Raw genomic sequence first — 17,532 nt, forward strand, 5'->3', positions numbered from 1 at the left:
TATTTTAAATGGAGTTAGACGGGGGAGGCAAGAAGAGAGAATTGATCGCTTCCATTTGGCATTGTCCCCCATCTTCACATTTAGCCAGATTGTCAATTATTGTCAAATACTGTTGTCAATTCGCTGAATTTTTTTTTCTCTGCCTGCAAAGACCCCCCCTCCCTTTTAGCACCCGATTTGCCGTCCGGCCCTCCACCTCAAAAAGTTGCTGACCCCTGGCCCAAACTGTCATTGCGACCCGTGTGGTGCGCTCGACTTGGCGGCGAAGGTCGATATTCTTCGCGAAATCAAGGGAGACGTGTTGCGGACTAATGACGATGCTGTTCTTGAGCTTGTTTAGTTCGGTTAATTCCAAGTTTCTTGCGGTCCACGTGGACTTCGTATTAACGAGGGCCGACTGTACTGTCGTATACATAGGCGTCAGGGTACCCCTTTGTATATCGAGCACGACACATTCTCTCTTTGTTTATTTGGAAAGACCTGGATACAGCGGGTGTTGTTATACAGATGATATCGAGGAAAGGACGTGGAGCTTCTATAGCTTGCCTGTATTATAAAAGCAGGAAGTTCTTGCTCACAGAAATCGGCGCATTCAAATACGCTGACCGCTTTAAAACATCGTACAGTAGATAAGCAGCTTAAAAAAATCGTCAGCATATTCAAATGCGTGACAGTATATAAAAGTTTCTGCCCGGTTAGTTTACTCATATTAAGAAAAAAATAAATTAGCGCTTAACAAACAGTACTCACGAAAGAAGACAGATGAGACTGACGCTTCTTTTTTTTTTTTTTTGCTCCGTGATAACGTAGTGTGTCATTAATCATTCTAAGCGCCTGTTAAGAATGGGATACAATGGAAGTCCTTGAGCGTCATTGCAACCGGTTAACGTCGAAGGCAACGGTACTACGCGGGCGCTATGTATGGGGAGGGGGAGGGGGGGTCCGAAAGTCGTTCTTCTTGCAACTTTTCTGGAGCGCGATTCTGGAGCAGGAGTCGTAGCTGTTGTTTCCAGCTAGCGCAAGCGCGCGTGACATCTCGTTTATCAAAACCGGACCGGAGCGCGCGAAAACGATGCGTGACGTACCTCCTCTCCGCATCCCTTATCGGCCGTTTGTGGCCAGTGATCGCGTCCGTCTCCACCCGAGTCGTCGGCCGTGGCAGTGGAGAGTCGGGGTCACTTGGTGATGACCCAGTGCGTCGCACGTGTTTACATCAGCCGCGATAAAGGCACGCTTCTGTTGATAGCACCCCTGCCACCTGTGAATGTATCGAGTGCCAGTGGCCGATTGGCGTGCGGTACGAGGCGACGCTCGAGCGCGTCCGCGGTGTTGGCGTGGAGCGGCATTGTTCCGGTCTCTGCTCCCTGGAACCTGACGGCTCTTTCCGATTCTCCAGGTGAAGATGGAAGGTCGTCGGAGCTCTCAGCTCTGGAAGGACGAGGGCAGTGTCCTGGAAGCCATTGACGAGTTGATGACGCCCAGCTCTGACTTCAATCTCTCCGACATCCAGGACAAGCAGGAGGCAAAGTCCACCAAGGAGCACCAGTACGATGAGGAAGACTACAAAAGTGAGTCTTGTCTAGTCTTGTTCCGCTGGGGGGCAATCTCAGTTGGCTAACTATGCACCATGTGGGGAAAATTGGGCGCACGTTGCACGCGCTGAACCATTCTCACTGGTGTGCCAGCAAGCTCCCACATTCACCCCCACAGTCATCCCCGTCTGGCGCAGCAAATCCCGCCGCTAGCAGTGCTTCATGACCTCAATGCATGTATGCGTAACCTAATAGAGGAAAAGGGCCTCCTTACCCTGCCACCGACAATTCCTGTCCGCAACAGCAGCGAGTACTCCACCGTCAAGGCTGCAGTTTTCTTTTGTCCTTCCCCACTTGTTTTTTTTTTTTTTTTTCGTTGAGGATTTTATAGCACAGCGTTCAACATACCACTCCTACCGTTTCTACTTCTCTCCAAAGTCACCTTTTTCTGGGTGGTTTTGCTTTCTCTCCCTCTCTCACTTTCTTCGTGGGCCGTACCTTTTTAAACGTGTCGATCAGTGAGAAGTTGGAAGGCCGAAATTCCGAACAGTGGCTTTCGGCGCGTGTATCATTCCCTGGCCGCCGTGCCTGTCGTCCGTACCCCAGCTGCAACTAGAGGACGCTGTTACCCCTAACATGACACGTCATGTGGTTGACTTTAATATAACATCCGAAATACCTTTTAGGTCATTCGCACTCTCCGCTTATTGTCGGAGATCGCTGCAAGCGCTGAATGCATTCTTACTCTCCTCACAAGCCTCTCATCTGCTTCATCATCATCCGCAGTCTCTCTCCCGACTGTTGGTGAAGAAGCAAGGGTTCTGTACTGAAGCATGCACGCAGTAAGCATTCTAGCGTTACACAACTAGACAGTCCCCAACAATGACACTGCAATGTACTGCCAAGCAGCAAAAAAAAAAAAAATCACCTAAATAATGTGTGTCGTACTTGCAAGAGATTGCAAGGAAACATGCCTTGTAGCAATGCCCTTTCAGGTGTCCCCGTTTTTTAGGTTTGGCATATCATAGTTTCATACAAGTTGTTATTGTATGAAACTCTATGTCGCATGTGTAACAGGCCGAAAGCCGCGTCGTCGAATGTAACACAAAAATGAACCGAACCTATGAGCACCTTTCGTACTTTCTCTGTTAGAATACGTTGAACTTACCATTTACATGACGACACTAAAAAGAATTGAAATTTTTAAGGCAGTGTCTGTACCTTTTAGCATTTTTCTAACTACTACTGGCAAAAGTGCCGAATAAGGTAGGGGAATCAGGTATGTGGGTGTATCAGGGGGAGGGGGGGGGGTGATCATGGCCATAAATTTCTTGGCCTCAAGTTTTATCACTCGTGCGTGCATTTTATGCCTGTTATGCCGGAATCTGAAAGTAGCGCGAAGGACAGTGGGCAAGAATTAAAGAGCAACAGGACAGGGTCCATCTTTTACGCTATTTAAGTGCTGTAAAACCTTACTAATATGCGTTTCAGAGGACTGTTAAATAAACGTGTTATTCGTAAAACGTATTATACAAATGTGTATACTATTTAAACTGAGATCTAACAACGTAACTGCAGGGAAAACTCTATTTACCGTATACCTATCAACAGTACTGTTTATTGGAGGTTTCTAAAATAACTTAGTTACTTACAAATACTTGAAAAAAGTGGTATTGCAGTACTCTAACGCTGCTACTTTTGGCCAGTAACTTGCACTCTTGCCTGTTTGCGGGTATAGTGCTGGGGAGAGTCTGCTAAAGCCGCGCGTACTGCATGCTGCAAGCTCACAAAGAGAGTTCCAGTTTCAAGCCGCATGACTCATCTGCCGCTATGGTTCTTAAAACAGCCCGCCTGCGCATCTATCTTGCTGTCCTGGGCAGGTGGTGGTATTGTTGTTTCTCCGAACACGAAAAATACCGCTATCATTTTCGATGAGTTCTTGTTGTTTCTGGAATGATTCAGTTTGACTGTCCCAAGAACGGTGTTGTCGACGTCTTCGTGAACCCCACCGGTCAAGGTGCGTTACGGCGACAGCGCGTTTGCAAAAAAAAATGTTCGGGCAGTGCACCAAGCAGGCCGCATTTCTTTGTATCGAAGGCCGTGTCCGCGAATGGCGCGAATATGGATATGAATACTAAAGCTCACCACGGGAAAGTTTTGCCGTGTGTATGTTTTACGTGCTAGTCTGTTTTTTTTTTTTTTTCACTCCAAGCAGAAGTTCGTTTGGTTAAATGTAATACGTCTTCGTACTTAAAAAGAAATATTAATGAACAACTTCGGATCCTTTCCACCGGTAGAATTATTTGATATAGAGCGGAGCTTTTTTTTTTTCATTGCCCAAACGATACAGTCGTGCGAAAAAAACTGCGGAAGTAGGGGAGGAAAGAACCACAAGCGCCTGTATGTTCGCGTTATTTTAATAAGAACGCCGCGGTGGCTTAGAGGCTAAGGCGTTGTGCTGCTGTGCCCAAGGATGCGGGTGATTCCCTATAGGGAATCACCACCGCAGTATACTGCAGTGGCTGCTTTTTTGATGGAGCCCAAAAGCAAGGACGCCCGTGTGTCCAGATTCCGGTGCACGTACAAGAAGATCGCCAGGTGGTCACAATTAATCCGGAGGCCTCCCCCACTACGGCGCGCCTCAGCGCCCAGGCGTAGCTTCGGCGCCCTAAACCCCGCAATCAATCAAGCTATTTTAATACTCGAGGCAGAAAATTGGGCGTGTTGGTACATATTTCAAAGACCTGGACGGAGGACAAGGGAGGGACTACGCTGAACTACGCTGATTTTATTGCGGATGATGCTCAATATATACTTGCCGTCCTACCAGAGGCTCTCATCTGCGCATGCGTAGAAATGTAAATTCGTTTTCTGAGAGCGTGATGGAAGGCGTGCTGACGCACGCCTCCCAAGTGTTAAAATTCGTTCCGATTCTATGATTTCACGAGTCAGGGGTGTTTTGCACTTCGTAATGGCGGAAGTACTTTCCGAGGTGGGCGAACAGTCTTTGCAATTCAAACAATGGCTTGCCGAGAAACCGTCTATATCTTATTTTTCCCGCGCATTTGTCAAGTTGTTTGCGCGCTCTCTAAAACCTATCGTTTATTCGTCTCCCAGTTTGGCCTACGTACACATTTCCACTCCTTCAAAGAATTTCATACAATACGCCTTCTGTGCATTCAACAAAAGGTCGCAGATCCTTTATGCCTAAGCCACTTTGCTGGGTTATCGAGCGTTCCGATAGTCATAGGCAGTCATGGAAAATAGTGTGTGTTTCCGGAAAATAGTGTGTTGCAGTTACAGTTACCTAAGCCAAAAACGTAACTCTGTTACAGTTGAGTTTCCAAAAATAACTTGTTACAGTTACTGTGAAAAAGTGACGTCGTTACTTTTCCGTTTCTGCATAAATCTAAGCAATAGATCAAATCCATATGGTAGTAGAAACGCGCAAAGGCGTGCGGGTTTGTCGAAATTGCACGTGGTAAAACCCTAGACGAAGAGAACCTAAAAGAAGGCACACTCAAGCCCAACACAACCAACAATCGCTGTGCACGCCTCATTATGCTGCATCAATTAACTTTCTCGTTGATGTACCCTTCGTATCGTTATAGGTGCCCCATTCTCGGTGGTGTTTCTTTGCAAGGGCAGTTCAGCTTCCTCCTAGTTTGCCCTCGGCCCAATACGAAATAAAAGAAAAAAAAGTATAAAGACCTACTTCCGACCTCGGTCTATTGCAAGGAAGATAATTAGGGCTGTTCGTTTTCGGGTAAAACGCGATTTTGGCCTATTTTTACACCCCGAACATGTTTCAGGAGAATCGGGTTGAACCCAATTTCTCCCCGACTGAACCTTTTCAAAGTAATGACGTGCACAATCGTGAGCTGACGGTCCGCCGTTCTCGACCGGCACACGTGGTGGGAGCGCGCCCCACAAACAGCTTTCGAACTCGTTGAGTATTCGCATGGCTCTACCGCTCGCTACCCCGGGCTGGCAAATGTGCCTCGTTTTTAAAAGCTGCGGTGTCGAGAGAACTTTCACCTAGCTGAGGCAAGTTCAACGAGCGGACAGGTCTCGAATGGAGACCGACATGTTGCGCATGTAAATGATAGTGTGTCTATTTTAAATAAAGACGGTGAAAAATCGATGACCCGCTTTTCGCGAATAAAATGTTTCATTTCTTAGAAGTAATCAATGCTCTTCACTGTCATCACTACTGATTCATTTCGAAACAAGCGCCAGATTTTGGAGAGTATTTGCTAGAACACCCTGATGTCCCCTGAATTACCAGCTTGAAACAAACACAAATTTTAACGCATTAGAGTTAAGCTCGTGATAGATTCTGATAAAATAAACCGAGTGTATTACTTTGTACATAGGTACATTTAACCCGAAAAAAGCCGAATTGCGAAATGGTTTTGCAAAAAAAAAAAAGTTTTCTCCCCGATTATTAGTTTAAAAAAAACCTACCCTATTCCCCCCAGCCCCCCCCCCTCGATTTAAAAACAAAACATAAAATACGAAAACGAACAACCCTAAAGACAATCCTGCTGGCGTCCTTCTTTCTTAAACTGCGAGAGAGCTGTGTTTGTTTGTTTGTTTGTTTGTTTATTTATTTATTTGTTTTTAACAAGTACCTACAGCGCCTATTGGGCATTGTTGTAGGGGTTAAAGTAGAAAAAATAAAGCAGCAAGTTATAACCAGAACAAAAATTATACAGAAATCGAAGAACTTGCAAGACAGCACTAAAAAAAAACGTAGAAAATGCAAGAGTAAAACAAATGCAGTACTCATGCACAACCCAAAACAAACATCAACAACCAAATAAAGTTCAGAATGCACTGGAAATACAACATAATAAATATGGGGGTTTATTTCATCGGCTCAAAAGGCTGTCGCGGTGGCAGTACGGAATTTAGAATTTTACATTGGAGCATCGCGTTGTGGAAATGTGAAAGGCGCAGAGGATGTGGTAAAGAAGAAAGTCTGAAAAAGTGGAAAGCGGGAACTGTAGTTCGGCCTTTAACGAATGTTGCTGTTGTATAATTTGTTACAAAAATGCGAGTAACTGTAACGGTATTTCCTCTTACAGTTACTGTGTAAACAGTAACAGTGTTATAGTTACACCTTCCTATAACTTAAAAGTAACTAGTTCAGTTACAAGTTACTGCAAAAGGTAACTAGTTACCGGTAACGCGTTACTAGTAACTACTTACTGCCCAAGACTGGTCATAAGCTACGTGGTGTTCGGCTAGCTGTAAAAGGGTTCACGGGGAAGTCTCGATCCCGGCGTCCTTCCACCAAAATGCGTTAGCCGGCAGAAGCTGACGGCGGGACCACAGGAGACGGAGTGAGTTCGTTCGTTGATCACACCATGGCCACCGCATGTGTCGCCCACGCCGGCTTGCGCTTGTTGAGTACAACCGCTGGTGTTGTGCCAGCAGGCCTGCAGACAGGTAGATCGTGGAGAGTAACTGCACCAGTCAGCCCACGCAACAGTTACTCAAGCGGCGGTGCATCGAAGAAGACCCAGTGGTTTCAGCGAAGAGGACCCAGTGGTTTCGTGGCGTGGGTGGAAAAAGGAAACAAACAATTCGAGTTTCGTGTGGCCGCTGAGTGGGGGAGGTGAGGTTGTAAGGAGACACCGGACCGGAAGCTGAAAGAGGCAACACTTGTTCTAAGGTGTTGGCCCTCTTTGCTAAGACATTGCGAAATACTTACGCCAACCTTCCACGTGCTCACTCACGAGGGCACTCATATCCCCCCCCCCCACCCTCATCCCCACCCCCCACTCACGAGTGAGTGGTGAGTAAGCCTCGCATTCGTCTTTGGCGAATGCGAGTGCGAGCCGCACTCGCCGTGAGCCCCGTTTACCACTTGCAATTGCTCAGCCTTACTCGCCACTCGCCGATGCTCAGCCCCGCTCACCACTTACGAGTGCACTCGCGCTACTCGCGGGATTTGCGGGGCTTACTGCGGTGAGCTCCACTATTGCGGTTGTACTCGCTGTTGGCTATTCGTCGCAGGAGCCGCCCGCTGTGATGGTTAATGGCGAGATTGCGTTTAGCTTCGAAAATTTTTTTATCGTCACTGCACTCCTGCTATGTTGATTTAGGAATATGATTTGGATGGACTTCTGACGCCGCAATGCACTGATACTGTTCCGTTTCATGAATCATGGAAGGTCTGCTGCGCACACTCGCGTGTGAGGTGTGACGACGAGTGATGAGCGCGCACACGCAGCAACACGCACACACGCGCCTGACGCCGGCGTACTCAGGCAGGAGGGCAGGAGAGATCGCAAACCAGAAGTGGCGGTAGCAGACGGCGTACCCGTGTGAGAGAGAGAGGAGAGAGAGAGAGAGAGAGAGAGAGAGAGAGAGAGAGAGAGAGAGAGAGAGAGAGAGAGAGAGAGAGAGAGAGAGAGAGAGAGAGAGAGAGAGAGAGAGAGAGAGAGAGAGAGAGAGAGAGAGAGAGAGAGAGAGAGAGAGAGAGAGAGAGAGAGAGAGAGAGAGAGAGAGAGAGAGAGTCGTAATACTTTTCAGCAGACACGAAGCTAATACAAAGCGCTGTCGCCACTTCGGTTGTTTTTAATTGTTTGTGGTAGTCCATTAGCCTTTTCTTGAGAACTAGAAACGTACAAATAACTTTTTCGATAGCATTACTTCGCAAGAAAACAAGCAAGCTACTGTTTTGGCGCTTGTTTTTGTTTTGTTTTGTTTTTTTTCCCTCTTTGCTGCAAAAGCGGGCCGCAGCGGAAGGGGTTCCGTAACAATTAAGTGGCTCCTCTACCGAATGTGGTCTCTCTTCCGTACAGCCGGTTTTGGGGAGTACGGAAACCCTCCCGTTTGGACCCGTTTTTGCCGTACCGAGAGTAGACGCGGTTCGTTTTCTCTTTAGTGACTTCGGAGATTGCGTACACAAAAGCAACGGGGTTGGACTAGAGTGTAGGTAGTCAGTCACATGCCAGAGCGTCCATTCTGAGCGGGTGACGAGAATGCACACGCATGGTATCGGTGCGGCGGCGTCTTTTGTGGGCCCACCTGTGAGCTTCGGCCGTGCCGCCGTGGACTATCCAAAAAATCTATAAGCAGCTATTCAAGTCGAACAGACTTCCCTGACGGGTGAATGGGTTGAGTCGAAAAAAACCGTTTTTTTTTTTCGTCTGGACGTACTGCACAGAGTCGAAAAAACCGGTGCAGTACGTACGGCGCCAATGGTTCTCTTCTCGTTAGGGAGCATTGCAGTGTAAAACCAGGCAGTTGTATACGGGGAACGAGTCGTTGCCGAGTGGTTTATCCCCGCTTCGCGGGGCGAGTATCTAGGTGCCGGTTCGATAGCGTGTTTCATTTCAAGTGTGCTTAAAGCGTTGACATACTCACGTACGAAAATTTTGATGCGGGCTGGATACTGTTCGAGGCGTTTCATCATTTACCCGCTTTTTGCTTTTCCAAAGGATCCCAGAATTCCCTAATAGCAGACGCAAGGAATTCCCTCGAGCATGTGGTTCAGTAGAGCGTTTGCGAATTGAGCGCCTAACGAAAAGCGGAACCTTGAGGCAGTTTTAGCATATCGTTACCGTTTACCGTGTTACCGGAAGCCTGTGCCGGTAAGTTACCGTTCGCGGTAACTCTCGCGCTGCGCAGTCTACTCCCGCAAACACGGTAAACGGTAACGTGAACACGGTAACGATCTGCTAAAACTGCCTAATAATTTCTCTGGCCGGTAAAGCGCTAGCAACGGTTTAGTAAAAGGAAAGAAGGGTGGAAAGCCGAACGTTCGCATGGTTTCTCAAGTTTCTCAGGTCTACAATAGACTAATGTGCCCTTCGTTTTATTCGGCATCGCTAAAAGTTCTAAGGCTACACTAAATGGGATTTCTCTGTCATGCGGCTGACCTCTCATGGGCCGATTTGGGCGTTGTGTCGATTGGAGGCTGAGAGAGCAACCAATGCAGGCAGATATCGCCGTCCGGACACGGTAATGCCTATCGTGAAAAATGGGATTGCCCTCCAGACGTTTAGCGGAGTTCTGTTGAGGTCAGCAGATAGGCTCACCCGCAAGATAATAGGCGCCATTATTATGATTAAAGAAGAAAAGACTGCAGTGTTCCCTCTTCAATTGCATTGTCAGTGAGGCGAATAGTTTAGATACTATGTAGGTCAATGAGCGTGAAGGAATGACTGCTGAATCGTGCATCCGAAAGCCACGTGGCGAACTCGACTCGAACCCTGGCCGGTTTCTTCTCAAAACTGAGGCGAACTTACTCAGTTTGACTGTGCCTCTGCATGTCATGGCCTCTGCATGCCATGGTATCCCAACAAAAGCCGGTGGTGGCGCTTTTATGCCGCAGTGGGTTCAAGAGCTCACCTAAGAGCAGACGTTTGAAAAATCGTGAACAAGCTGCGTTCGTTCAACGTATTGTTCAGCCTGTATGGTTAATGCGACTTGCTTCATATGTTGGAACACAATGGGTGCCTCGCGTCGCTCCCATCATCCTATGACGTCGTGATGAGCACGGTTTGTGTTACTTTTGTAATTCGCTCGGCTTAAAACGTTTCATTAGCTGGAAAAAAAAAAGTGCAGCAAAAATGCCACCTTCATCCCTCAGCCTTAATGTCCACTGCGGGATGAAGGCCTCTCCCATATATACCTCCCACCGCCCCTGCCCTGCGGTGTCCGAATCCATTCTTCGTCCCCTGACCTTCTTTCGTCCTTCCCCGATTTCTGGTTCGAATTTGCCGTGCTGCCCTGCCGAAGGCCGCCAGCGGCGTCGCGCCGCGCTGCGGGTGAAAGGTCGAACACGTGAGCGGAAAGGGACGCGACCCCGCACGCGTCTCCACCCCGATAACCGGTTTGGCTGCCGGATGACCCGCCGCACCTGCCGCTCCCGCGCGCATCCAACCTGCGAGATATTTTGACGCGCCGCGTGGGAAACCGGATTGCTCGGACGGATATGTGTCCCCCGCTTGAAGGCTTCGGCGCGACGCCGCTAGGGCCGTCGGCAGGGCGGCACGGCAAGTTCGACGCTAGTGTGCACTAGAGCCACTAAATGTAGCTGCGTGGCTCTAGACTCTTTTCAGGGGCAGAGTTAGCCTACTGCTCATCATTTGAGAGTGGCAGCCGAATACCCCGCAGCCGCATCAATTTAGGCGGGATTAATTCTTTCTTGCTGTTGGGGTCAGCACTGAGGCTTGCCCAAGACAGTTGTATTCATCCGCCTCTTTTTCACTGCTTAGGCTAAAGGTGAGGCTTTCTGCATGCCTGCTCACATTTATACGTATCAATCTTTAGCCCTACGACGGAGCCTTCTAAGTACAGTTCCTTAAGTATGCTTTGCAGGTGTTCTCCAGACTCTCTGAACAAGACAATTTCGTCCGCAACTCTCAAGTTGTTCAAGTATTCTCTCTCTTAATCAAGCTTTCTGAATACCCCCAACAGACAGGCTGTAAACAATTTCGGATAGATAGTGTCTTCTTGTGTAAATGTCTATGGTGTTTCTTTATCTTCATACAATAAGAACAGGCAAAGCTAATGCCTCTAGTATATTTTGAACGAAACTCGTTGGCTACGCCAACTAAGCCGTATGAGCGTGTCAGTCGCACTACAGGGAGGTACAGACCTCCCTGATCGCAAAGACCAATTTCTCACGCTGAAGACAAATTCAGCTTTATAAAGTTTATTCTCTCTGTCTGCCTCGCGGAAGGCCAGCGCATCACGCTGTAGTTCACTGAGCTTTCACTTGGCGCGCTGGAACAGCGCCGCCGAAGCGCAACGTGAGGTATCATCCACCGGCGAGCGGCCATAACACCTCCCGCTCTGCACAATAAAGTTTTCATCTGATGTCATTTTACCCGGTACTAACCGCGAGTGTTGTGCGGATGCAAATATCGACCAATGTATGGGTACAAATGGTGTCGTACCCGCCGCAGTGGCTCAGTGGCTAAGGCGTAGTGATGCTGAGCACAAGGACGCGGGTTCGATTCCCGGCCACGGCGGCCGCTTTTCTGATGGAGGAGGAAAGCGAAAACGCCCATGTTGTCGAGATTTCGGCGCACGTTAAAGATCCCCATGGGGTCAAAATTAATCCGGAACCCTCCACTACGCCTCATCGCCTGTGCAGTTTCGTCGCGTTAAACCCCATAATCAATCAATCAACAAATGGTGTCGTGTTCTTGGTGATGATGCGTTTTAGTCTGGTGGCATTTGTGTGCCATTTTTTTCTTTGGAGGGAAGGGGGGTGCAGTAATCGCGGGAGTGCGCTAGATTAGACCTTTGTGATTTCTTTACATAAGTTTTTTATAGCCAGGTTTCTTATCGCCGTTTCTAGTCCGCGTTTGGCTATATTGGGTGACATTCTGTTTTGCTTGGTCATATTTTCCTTTTTACCAATGGTGTACAACGATGCATTTTTTGTGCAGACATGGTTGGTTCGTTTTGACGCTTTGTTGTGCTTTCGGTTTTTCTGTGCCAAATACGTTTAAATGCCTCAACTTGGCCATTTCGGCACCTTTGTGCTGATGCAAAGCATAACACTTTTCGCGACTCTGCAAGGGATGCTTACGCATTACGTGTTCTTCGTTGGGCCGGCATTGCATGGCGTTGGGCGTCCGCAGTCACCGATGCTGGCGGTGTGTATTGTGACTGCGACCGTAAGGGCGCCGCGCGACGGTGTACAGTCAAATCGACTGGGACTGAAGATTTGCCCGAATTAAAATTCTCATCAAAGGAGCTCGCGAAAAAAGACACGTGCTGCAGAGTTGTCATAGGCCGCTCGTGTGGACTGCATAGCTAAAGGCCCCGGAACGTCTCCTTACGCGGCGTGCTAACGGGGTGTGCGCCTCGCCTGCGCGCGGTCATTCTGCCGTGGCTAAATACAGTCGAACCCGTTTATAGCGAACTGCAATATGCACCGCGATTTGTTCGATATATCCAATTGTTCGATATAGCCGAACCCGCCTATAACGAGCTTATTGTTACGAGTTCGCATTGCGCGGTAACCCCCCCCCCCCCCCCCCCCTCCTCAACTCCACCATCCCCGCATAGAGAAACGAACACAGTAAAGTAGCCATTAACCATACCCAAAATAATCCATTTATTGCAATTAATAAGGCTTCTTTCCGCCCTAACTGCCTACTTTGCAAAAAAAAAAAAAAACGGTGATTTTTGTTTTCACTTTGGTTTTGCCGGCTACAACTAGCATAGCATTCTCTACAGGAAACATTATTTGCAGCAGTACGAGTCTGCGTTCTCCAAAATCGAAGAAGCATTGGCGGAGCACATCGACTACCGAAAGCGCTTTACTCTAAGCATCGGACGGCTTTCACTCGCGACAGCATCGGCAACGTTGGCGAACTCTTCCCACAGTTCACCGATGCTGCTGTCTGAGTCTGGACTCGCTGACTGGGCGGGTTCCATCGTAAGTTCCACGCGTCGGAAATAGTTACGGAAAGTGTCGGCCGTCACGTCGGTCCGGGCAAGGCGCAATGTTCCAGTCCCGGCTCTTGCTCCGTGGTCGCGGCCAATCCACATCTCAATCGCCGCTCCGAGACCATGCATTTCGGCGGCCATTCTAGGCGCGCGGAGTTCGATATATCGGATGTGAACTTCGTTATAAGGAATCAGTTGCCCATGCATATCCGTAACTGAATTATTTTTGTTCGATATATAGCATAATTCACTCTATCCGGGTTCGTTATATCCGGGTTTGACTGTAATCGTCGCTGGGAGTTTTCAGGCGGCGTCCGCATGCTCCTGTCAAGAAAAGCAGCGCGCCGTTTCCTTGTCCAGTGCCCATGGCACATGAGAGTTGGAAGAATTTATTCGACGCTTCAGAAGTAGCTTGTTGAGGGCACATAGGCTGGCTGATGTATGCTTCGGTTCTCCACCTTCACATATTTCGGGAAGGTTACGCGGTCCGGTAGTACAGCGCTGGCGCTGTCATGCGGGCAGCCACCGAGACGAAATCTGCGCATCCTTTTCCACCGCACGTCTGAGATCGTGGTCGGCGGCGCAACATGTTCTCGCGTTCGCCTTCGACAGTCCCCGGGGGTTTTCGCGCATGGAAATACACGTCTAGTGTTTACAAGACCGCATTACCAGTTTGAATTACGAGATTGGATTGCAGTACTTTTTCGCTTGTTTTTCTGGTGGTTGATACACGCGCCATCCAAACGCGCCGCGCGCGCCGAGCTAACTTGCCTTCGGCGTGAACGCGAGGAAACATAATCCTTACTTACATTTTCTACAAGCGTGCCAGCCGTGCACGCATATGCAGCTTCACTTTAGCGAGGCCAGCGAAGCGTCGGTAGCTGAAATACGGATCACATATAGTGTGTGGAATTTGCTCGCTTTTTTTTTTTTTTTTTTTTTTTTTGTCGGGGCCTATCATACCACAGAGTCTTTCTGTCGGCGTATTATATGACGAGGCGATCTCAGGATTCGGCATAACAGTCTGATGTCGTCGCCGGTGGTGTGAAGGCCTGGTGCGCGGGAGATTGCGTGAGAAGGCTGTCGCTTTAAAATTAGAGCCCCTGGCAAAAGTTCGTCGTGGCCATGCCCTGTAAATGATGTGCTTACAGCATATACCGTATGTTGCTTGCCAATTCATTTCATCCGACTGCGGGAGCTATGACTTTTGTAGCTCTGGACAAACGTTGAGGCCTCATTATGTACGTTACAGATTGTGCGAAGGTGTCTAATGGGTGGTCGTCGTCCGCGCGTTTTCAGTGCATCGGGGCGCCGGCTTTCCGCACCATCATCAGCCACTGAAGAAGCATCACTACCACCGCCGGAGAAGCTCTGTGCCCAGCACCTCGGGGAACCAGGACTCTCCAGAGCTCCCAGCTGTCGCCGAAGCGAGAGAGCCGTCGAGTGACCAGAGCAGCAAGGTAATGCGCGAATCTCCCTCTTTGACAGAGCAGGGCGAATGTGCCACATTCGCTTTTGCTGCTTGTATGCTATTGAAAAGAAATGCGCACAGAGTCAGACTACTGCTGCTTCCGTGCCGAGATTCGCCCTTTCGGGGCAACTTTTTCCCTTTTCCAGCCCTGCACGGTCGGTCGCCGACCCCGAATGGCTGTAGATAACGGCACCTCAGGAAATATTGCCGTTTGAGTAGCAGGTTTAGCGTTAGAACAAAAGGCGAATTCAGAATTACTCACCATAGCGAGCTTAACTAGGTGCCTGACGTTCTAAATTAAAAAAAACTTCAATTAGAGCACCGATTACACGTTCCTCGTTGTGGGATGAGCCGCTTCTTACGACGGATCACCGCTCTCTCTCCATTGAAGTAAGGCATTCAATACCTCCAAGCTTGTACGACGGCTCATGCGGCGAAGGGGAGGTTGAGAAAGAAACCAGCGTCCTCTCGTTCCACGTTTCTCCTTCTCCAGTGTCCCAGCCCGTTCGCTTCTTTTCTGCTTTGGACAATTGATGACTCACCTGTGCTGTTTCCCTTCCCCTCCCTAAGGATAACAGAATGGGCGCGAGGGAGGTCTTTAGGCCGCGCTTTTCCTTGCTAGTGTGCGGGATAGGAGAAAAGCGTCTCTGCTTTGCTTGCGAGTTCGTCGCCTGCCGTCTGCTTATTCATCCTTTCGCTGACGCTGAAGGGTACTCGCAGACAGCCGAACCGGCACGCCACTGAGGGGCGAAACGCCGGCTCTTCGTAAACGCAGCCAGCGCAGTGCTTCCACATATCAGTATACGTTGGCTCCTTGCTTAGTCGCTTGCCCCAAATCTCACGCACAGTGGAAGCGGCCGTCTCACCCTCTGCCTAGTTACGGGCATAGAGTTTTTTACAGTATACTTACCAAGAAACTCTATGGAAGCCCCGAGGAAGGCAAGATAAGGAAAACGCAGCTTGCCTCCGGCGGCTGGAGGTCATTGCGACGCGATGAATGACCTTCAGAGATGTAGCGTAGTAGAGCTCTAAAAATCAGTTCCCTCCCACTATCTGGAAAAGGATGACCAGCGGAGCTCGGCGCAGTACAAGAAGTGCAACACGTTGTTAGTAATTTGTGATTGAGCATGCTTAATTTCTAGCTAATTAGCTGAATGAAACCTGGAACTGCGGGAGTTTTATTCTTGCGGACGAACACGGAGCTGTCCGTTTCCCCCCGTGGAAGCACATGCAGTGGCAGGATACGGGAATTCCACAATATTTGCAACTTTACTGTGAACTACGTCAATTATGACGAGTGAATGAAATGGACTTAATGATGGAGTCGTCCTAGCGGGCAATTTCAGCACGATTTTTGTCGATACCTGCTATATATTGGGACCTACAGAGCAATCAGCAGAAAGTTGGCTTTGCTTTGAGATTTGAGTTAAATTTTGCCGACCCGACAAGCACGAGGGCAGAGTTGGCTCAAAGCCAAGGCGACAGGATGCGCTTCCCAAGTGCACCTTCACATTGCCCCTTAGCCGCACGTCACCGGTGCACTGCGGGGAAGCCCGTCGCCGCTAGCGGACCGTAAGCGCTCAAAATGCAATACATCCGGTGCCCACCTACAGCCGAGCTCACTTATAACGAACTCGACCGTCACGCTGAATTTCTTCGTTATATACGGAGTTCGTTATAGGTTTAACAAGCGGCTTCTGCTCGTGAAAACACGGCACGCATACGGCGGGCGCACTGACGCGGCCGTGGACATCGGCTTGACGGTGCGCGGCGATCACGGGGCGCTGGCTGCAGCCGTGCGGAAAAGCTTGCCGCTCGCCCGCCGGAATAAAACATCCGGCCGAAAAAGAAGTTAGACAAGCGGAATAACATAACCACCGATGACGACTTCCTTCTTTGTTTACATTTTCTTATCCTCTGGTTTCCATTGCTGGCTGCAATCAGATCTCTTGAAAAAGGGTGATTCCCGCGCAGTCCATTTGGCGCTTTGCGTCAGCGGAAAGCTTATCGAAGTGGCGACTTGCGAACGCCAGGTGTGGTCTGGCGATAGACAATCGTTCGCTGCACCCAAGTTGCACCCTCACACCAGTTTGTTATATCTGAAACCAAATGCCATTGCCTCAATGCATGCTGTGACAGTCGTGCTGGGTTGGTTTGTTGTAACCGAGCTTTTGATTTTGGGAAGTTTCAAATATTTGCGCGCCTCTAATGCTGAAGTCCTGTGCAAATGAAATTTTACACACAAGATTGAGCAGGTGAAAAATAGTTATTCTGGTAATTTCCTGAAAATTAATTTCCTGAAAATTTTCAAAATTACGCGTGCTTTCATAATTTGTCTTACAAATGGTGTTTAGTTTAAGAATGATTTCAATCATTGAACACCTTTCAGGCCCGATGTAGGCCTTAAAAGCACAAAACTACGCACAATTTTTCTAGCTTGATGTTAATTGAACCATTGGGATGTCTGACTATGCAGCAGTATTGCGTACCAGCCACCTTTCTGGAAAAGTCTCCATGAGTGGAGGGTGGCGTCACTGGCGCCACTTGGCGTCAACACCAAGCCTCGGTGATTGCACTCCCATTACAGCCAGCTAGAATTGCACGAGCGAGCAAAAGATGGCACGTGGAACACTTGAGTAAACGCGTGGGATTGCTTCCAACATATCAAGAAGAGAATTTGTTTTTAATGTAGCTCAGTTGTGCATGACAGTCAGGTCTTTCCTGAAAAATTGGGGAGCTCCTTCTGCAGGGGATTACGGGGGCCCAAACAGGAATAGCTAGCTTCAGCGCATTCGCAAACTGTGCAGATTTGGTGAAGTTTGCATTCTCAGGGTGCATGCAGACTTCCCCATGTGTGGCAACTTGCATAGAAAGGCGTCAAAGAAGACAGTTGGGGCATGCGCAGCGTGGGCCAAGGGACTGCAGCAGTGTGTGACTGGTCTTTGGAACGATCGGGCCTGTGGGACGGGCTCTCATTCCAGTAAAGGTGTGGCTTCCTGAGACTGTCTTTTTTGGAAACCGCGGCCGGGCACTCGATGCTCCTTATCTCCAGGCTGGCGAGTTGCATGCAATGGGCTGCCCTGGATTTGGCACTGTGCTCGA

General features: G+C 48.9%; 1 protein-coding gene across 7 annotated transcripts in view; it reads left to right on the forward strand.

Moving 5' to 3' along the window:
* Positions 1–17,532, forward strand: part of LOC144156196 (band 3 anion transport protein-like) — a 217,898-nt gene that overhangs the window by 162,206 nt on the left and 38,160 nt on the right. For all 7 annotated transcript variants that reach the window (XM_077688066.1, XM_077688072.1, XM_077688067.1 and 4 more), the window contains 2 exons: positions 1,397–1,568; positions 14,259–14,419. In XM_077688066.1, coding sequence (XP_077544192.1) covers positions 1,403–1,568; positions 14,259–14,419 — 327 coding nt within the window. In that variant the 5' untranslated portion in view covers positions 1,397–1,402. The remainder of the gene's footprint in view (positions 1–1,396; positions 1,569–14,258; positions 14,420–17,532) is intronic.

The sequence above is a fragment of the Haemaphysalis longicornis genome, unplaced genomic scaffold (genome assembly GCF_048455015.1).
Source record: "Haemaphysalis longicornis isolate Haplotype H1 unplaced genomic scaffold, Haemaphysalis longicornis Haplotype H1 scaffold_1, whole genome shotgun sequence".
Classification (NCBI taxonomy): Eukaryota; Metazoa; Arthropoda; class Arachnida; order Ixodida; family Ixodidae; genus Haemaphysalis; species Haemaphysalis longicornis.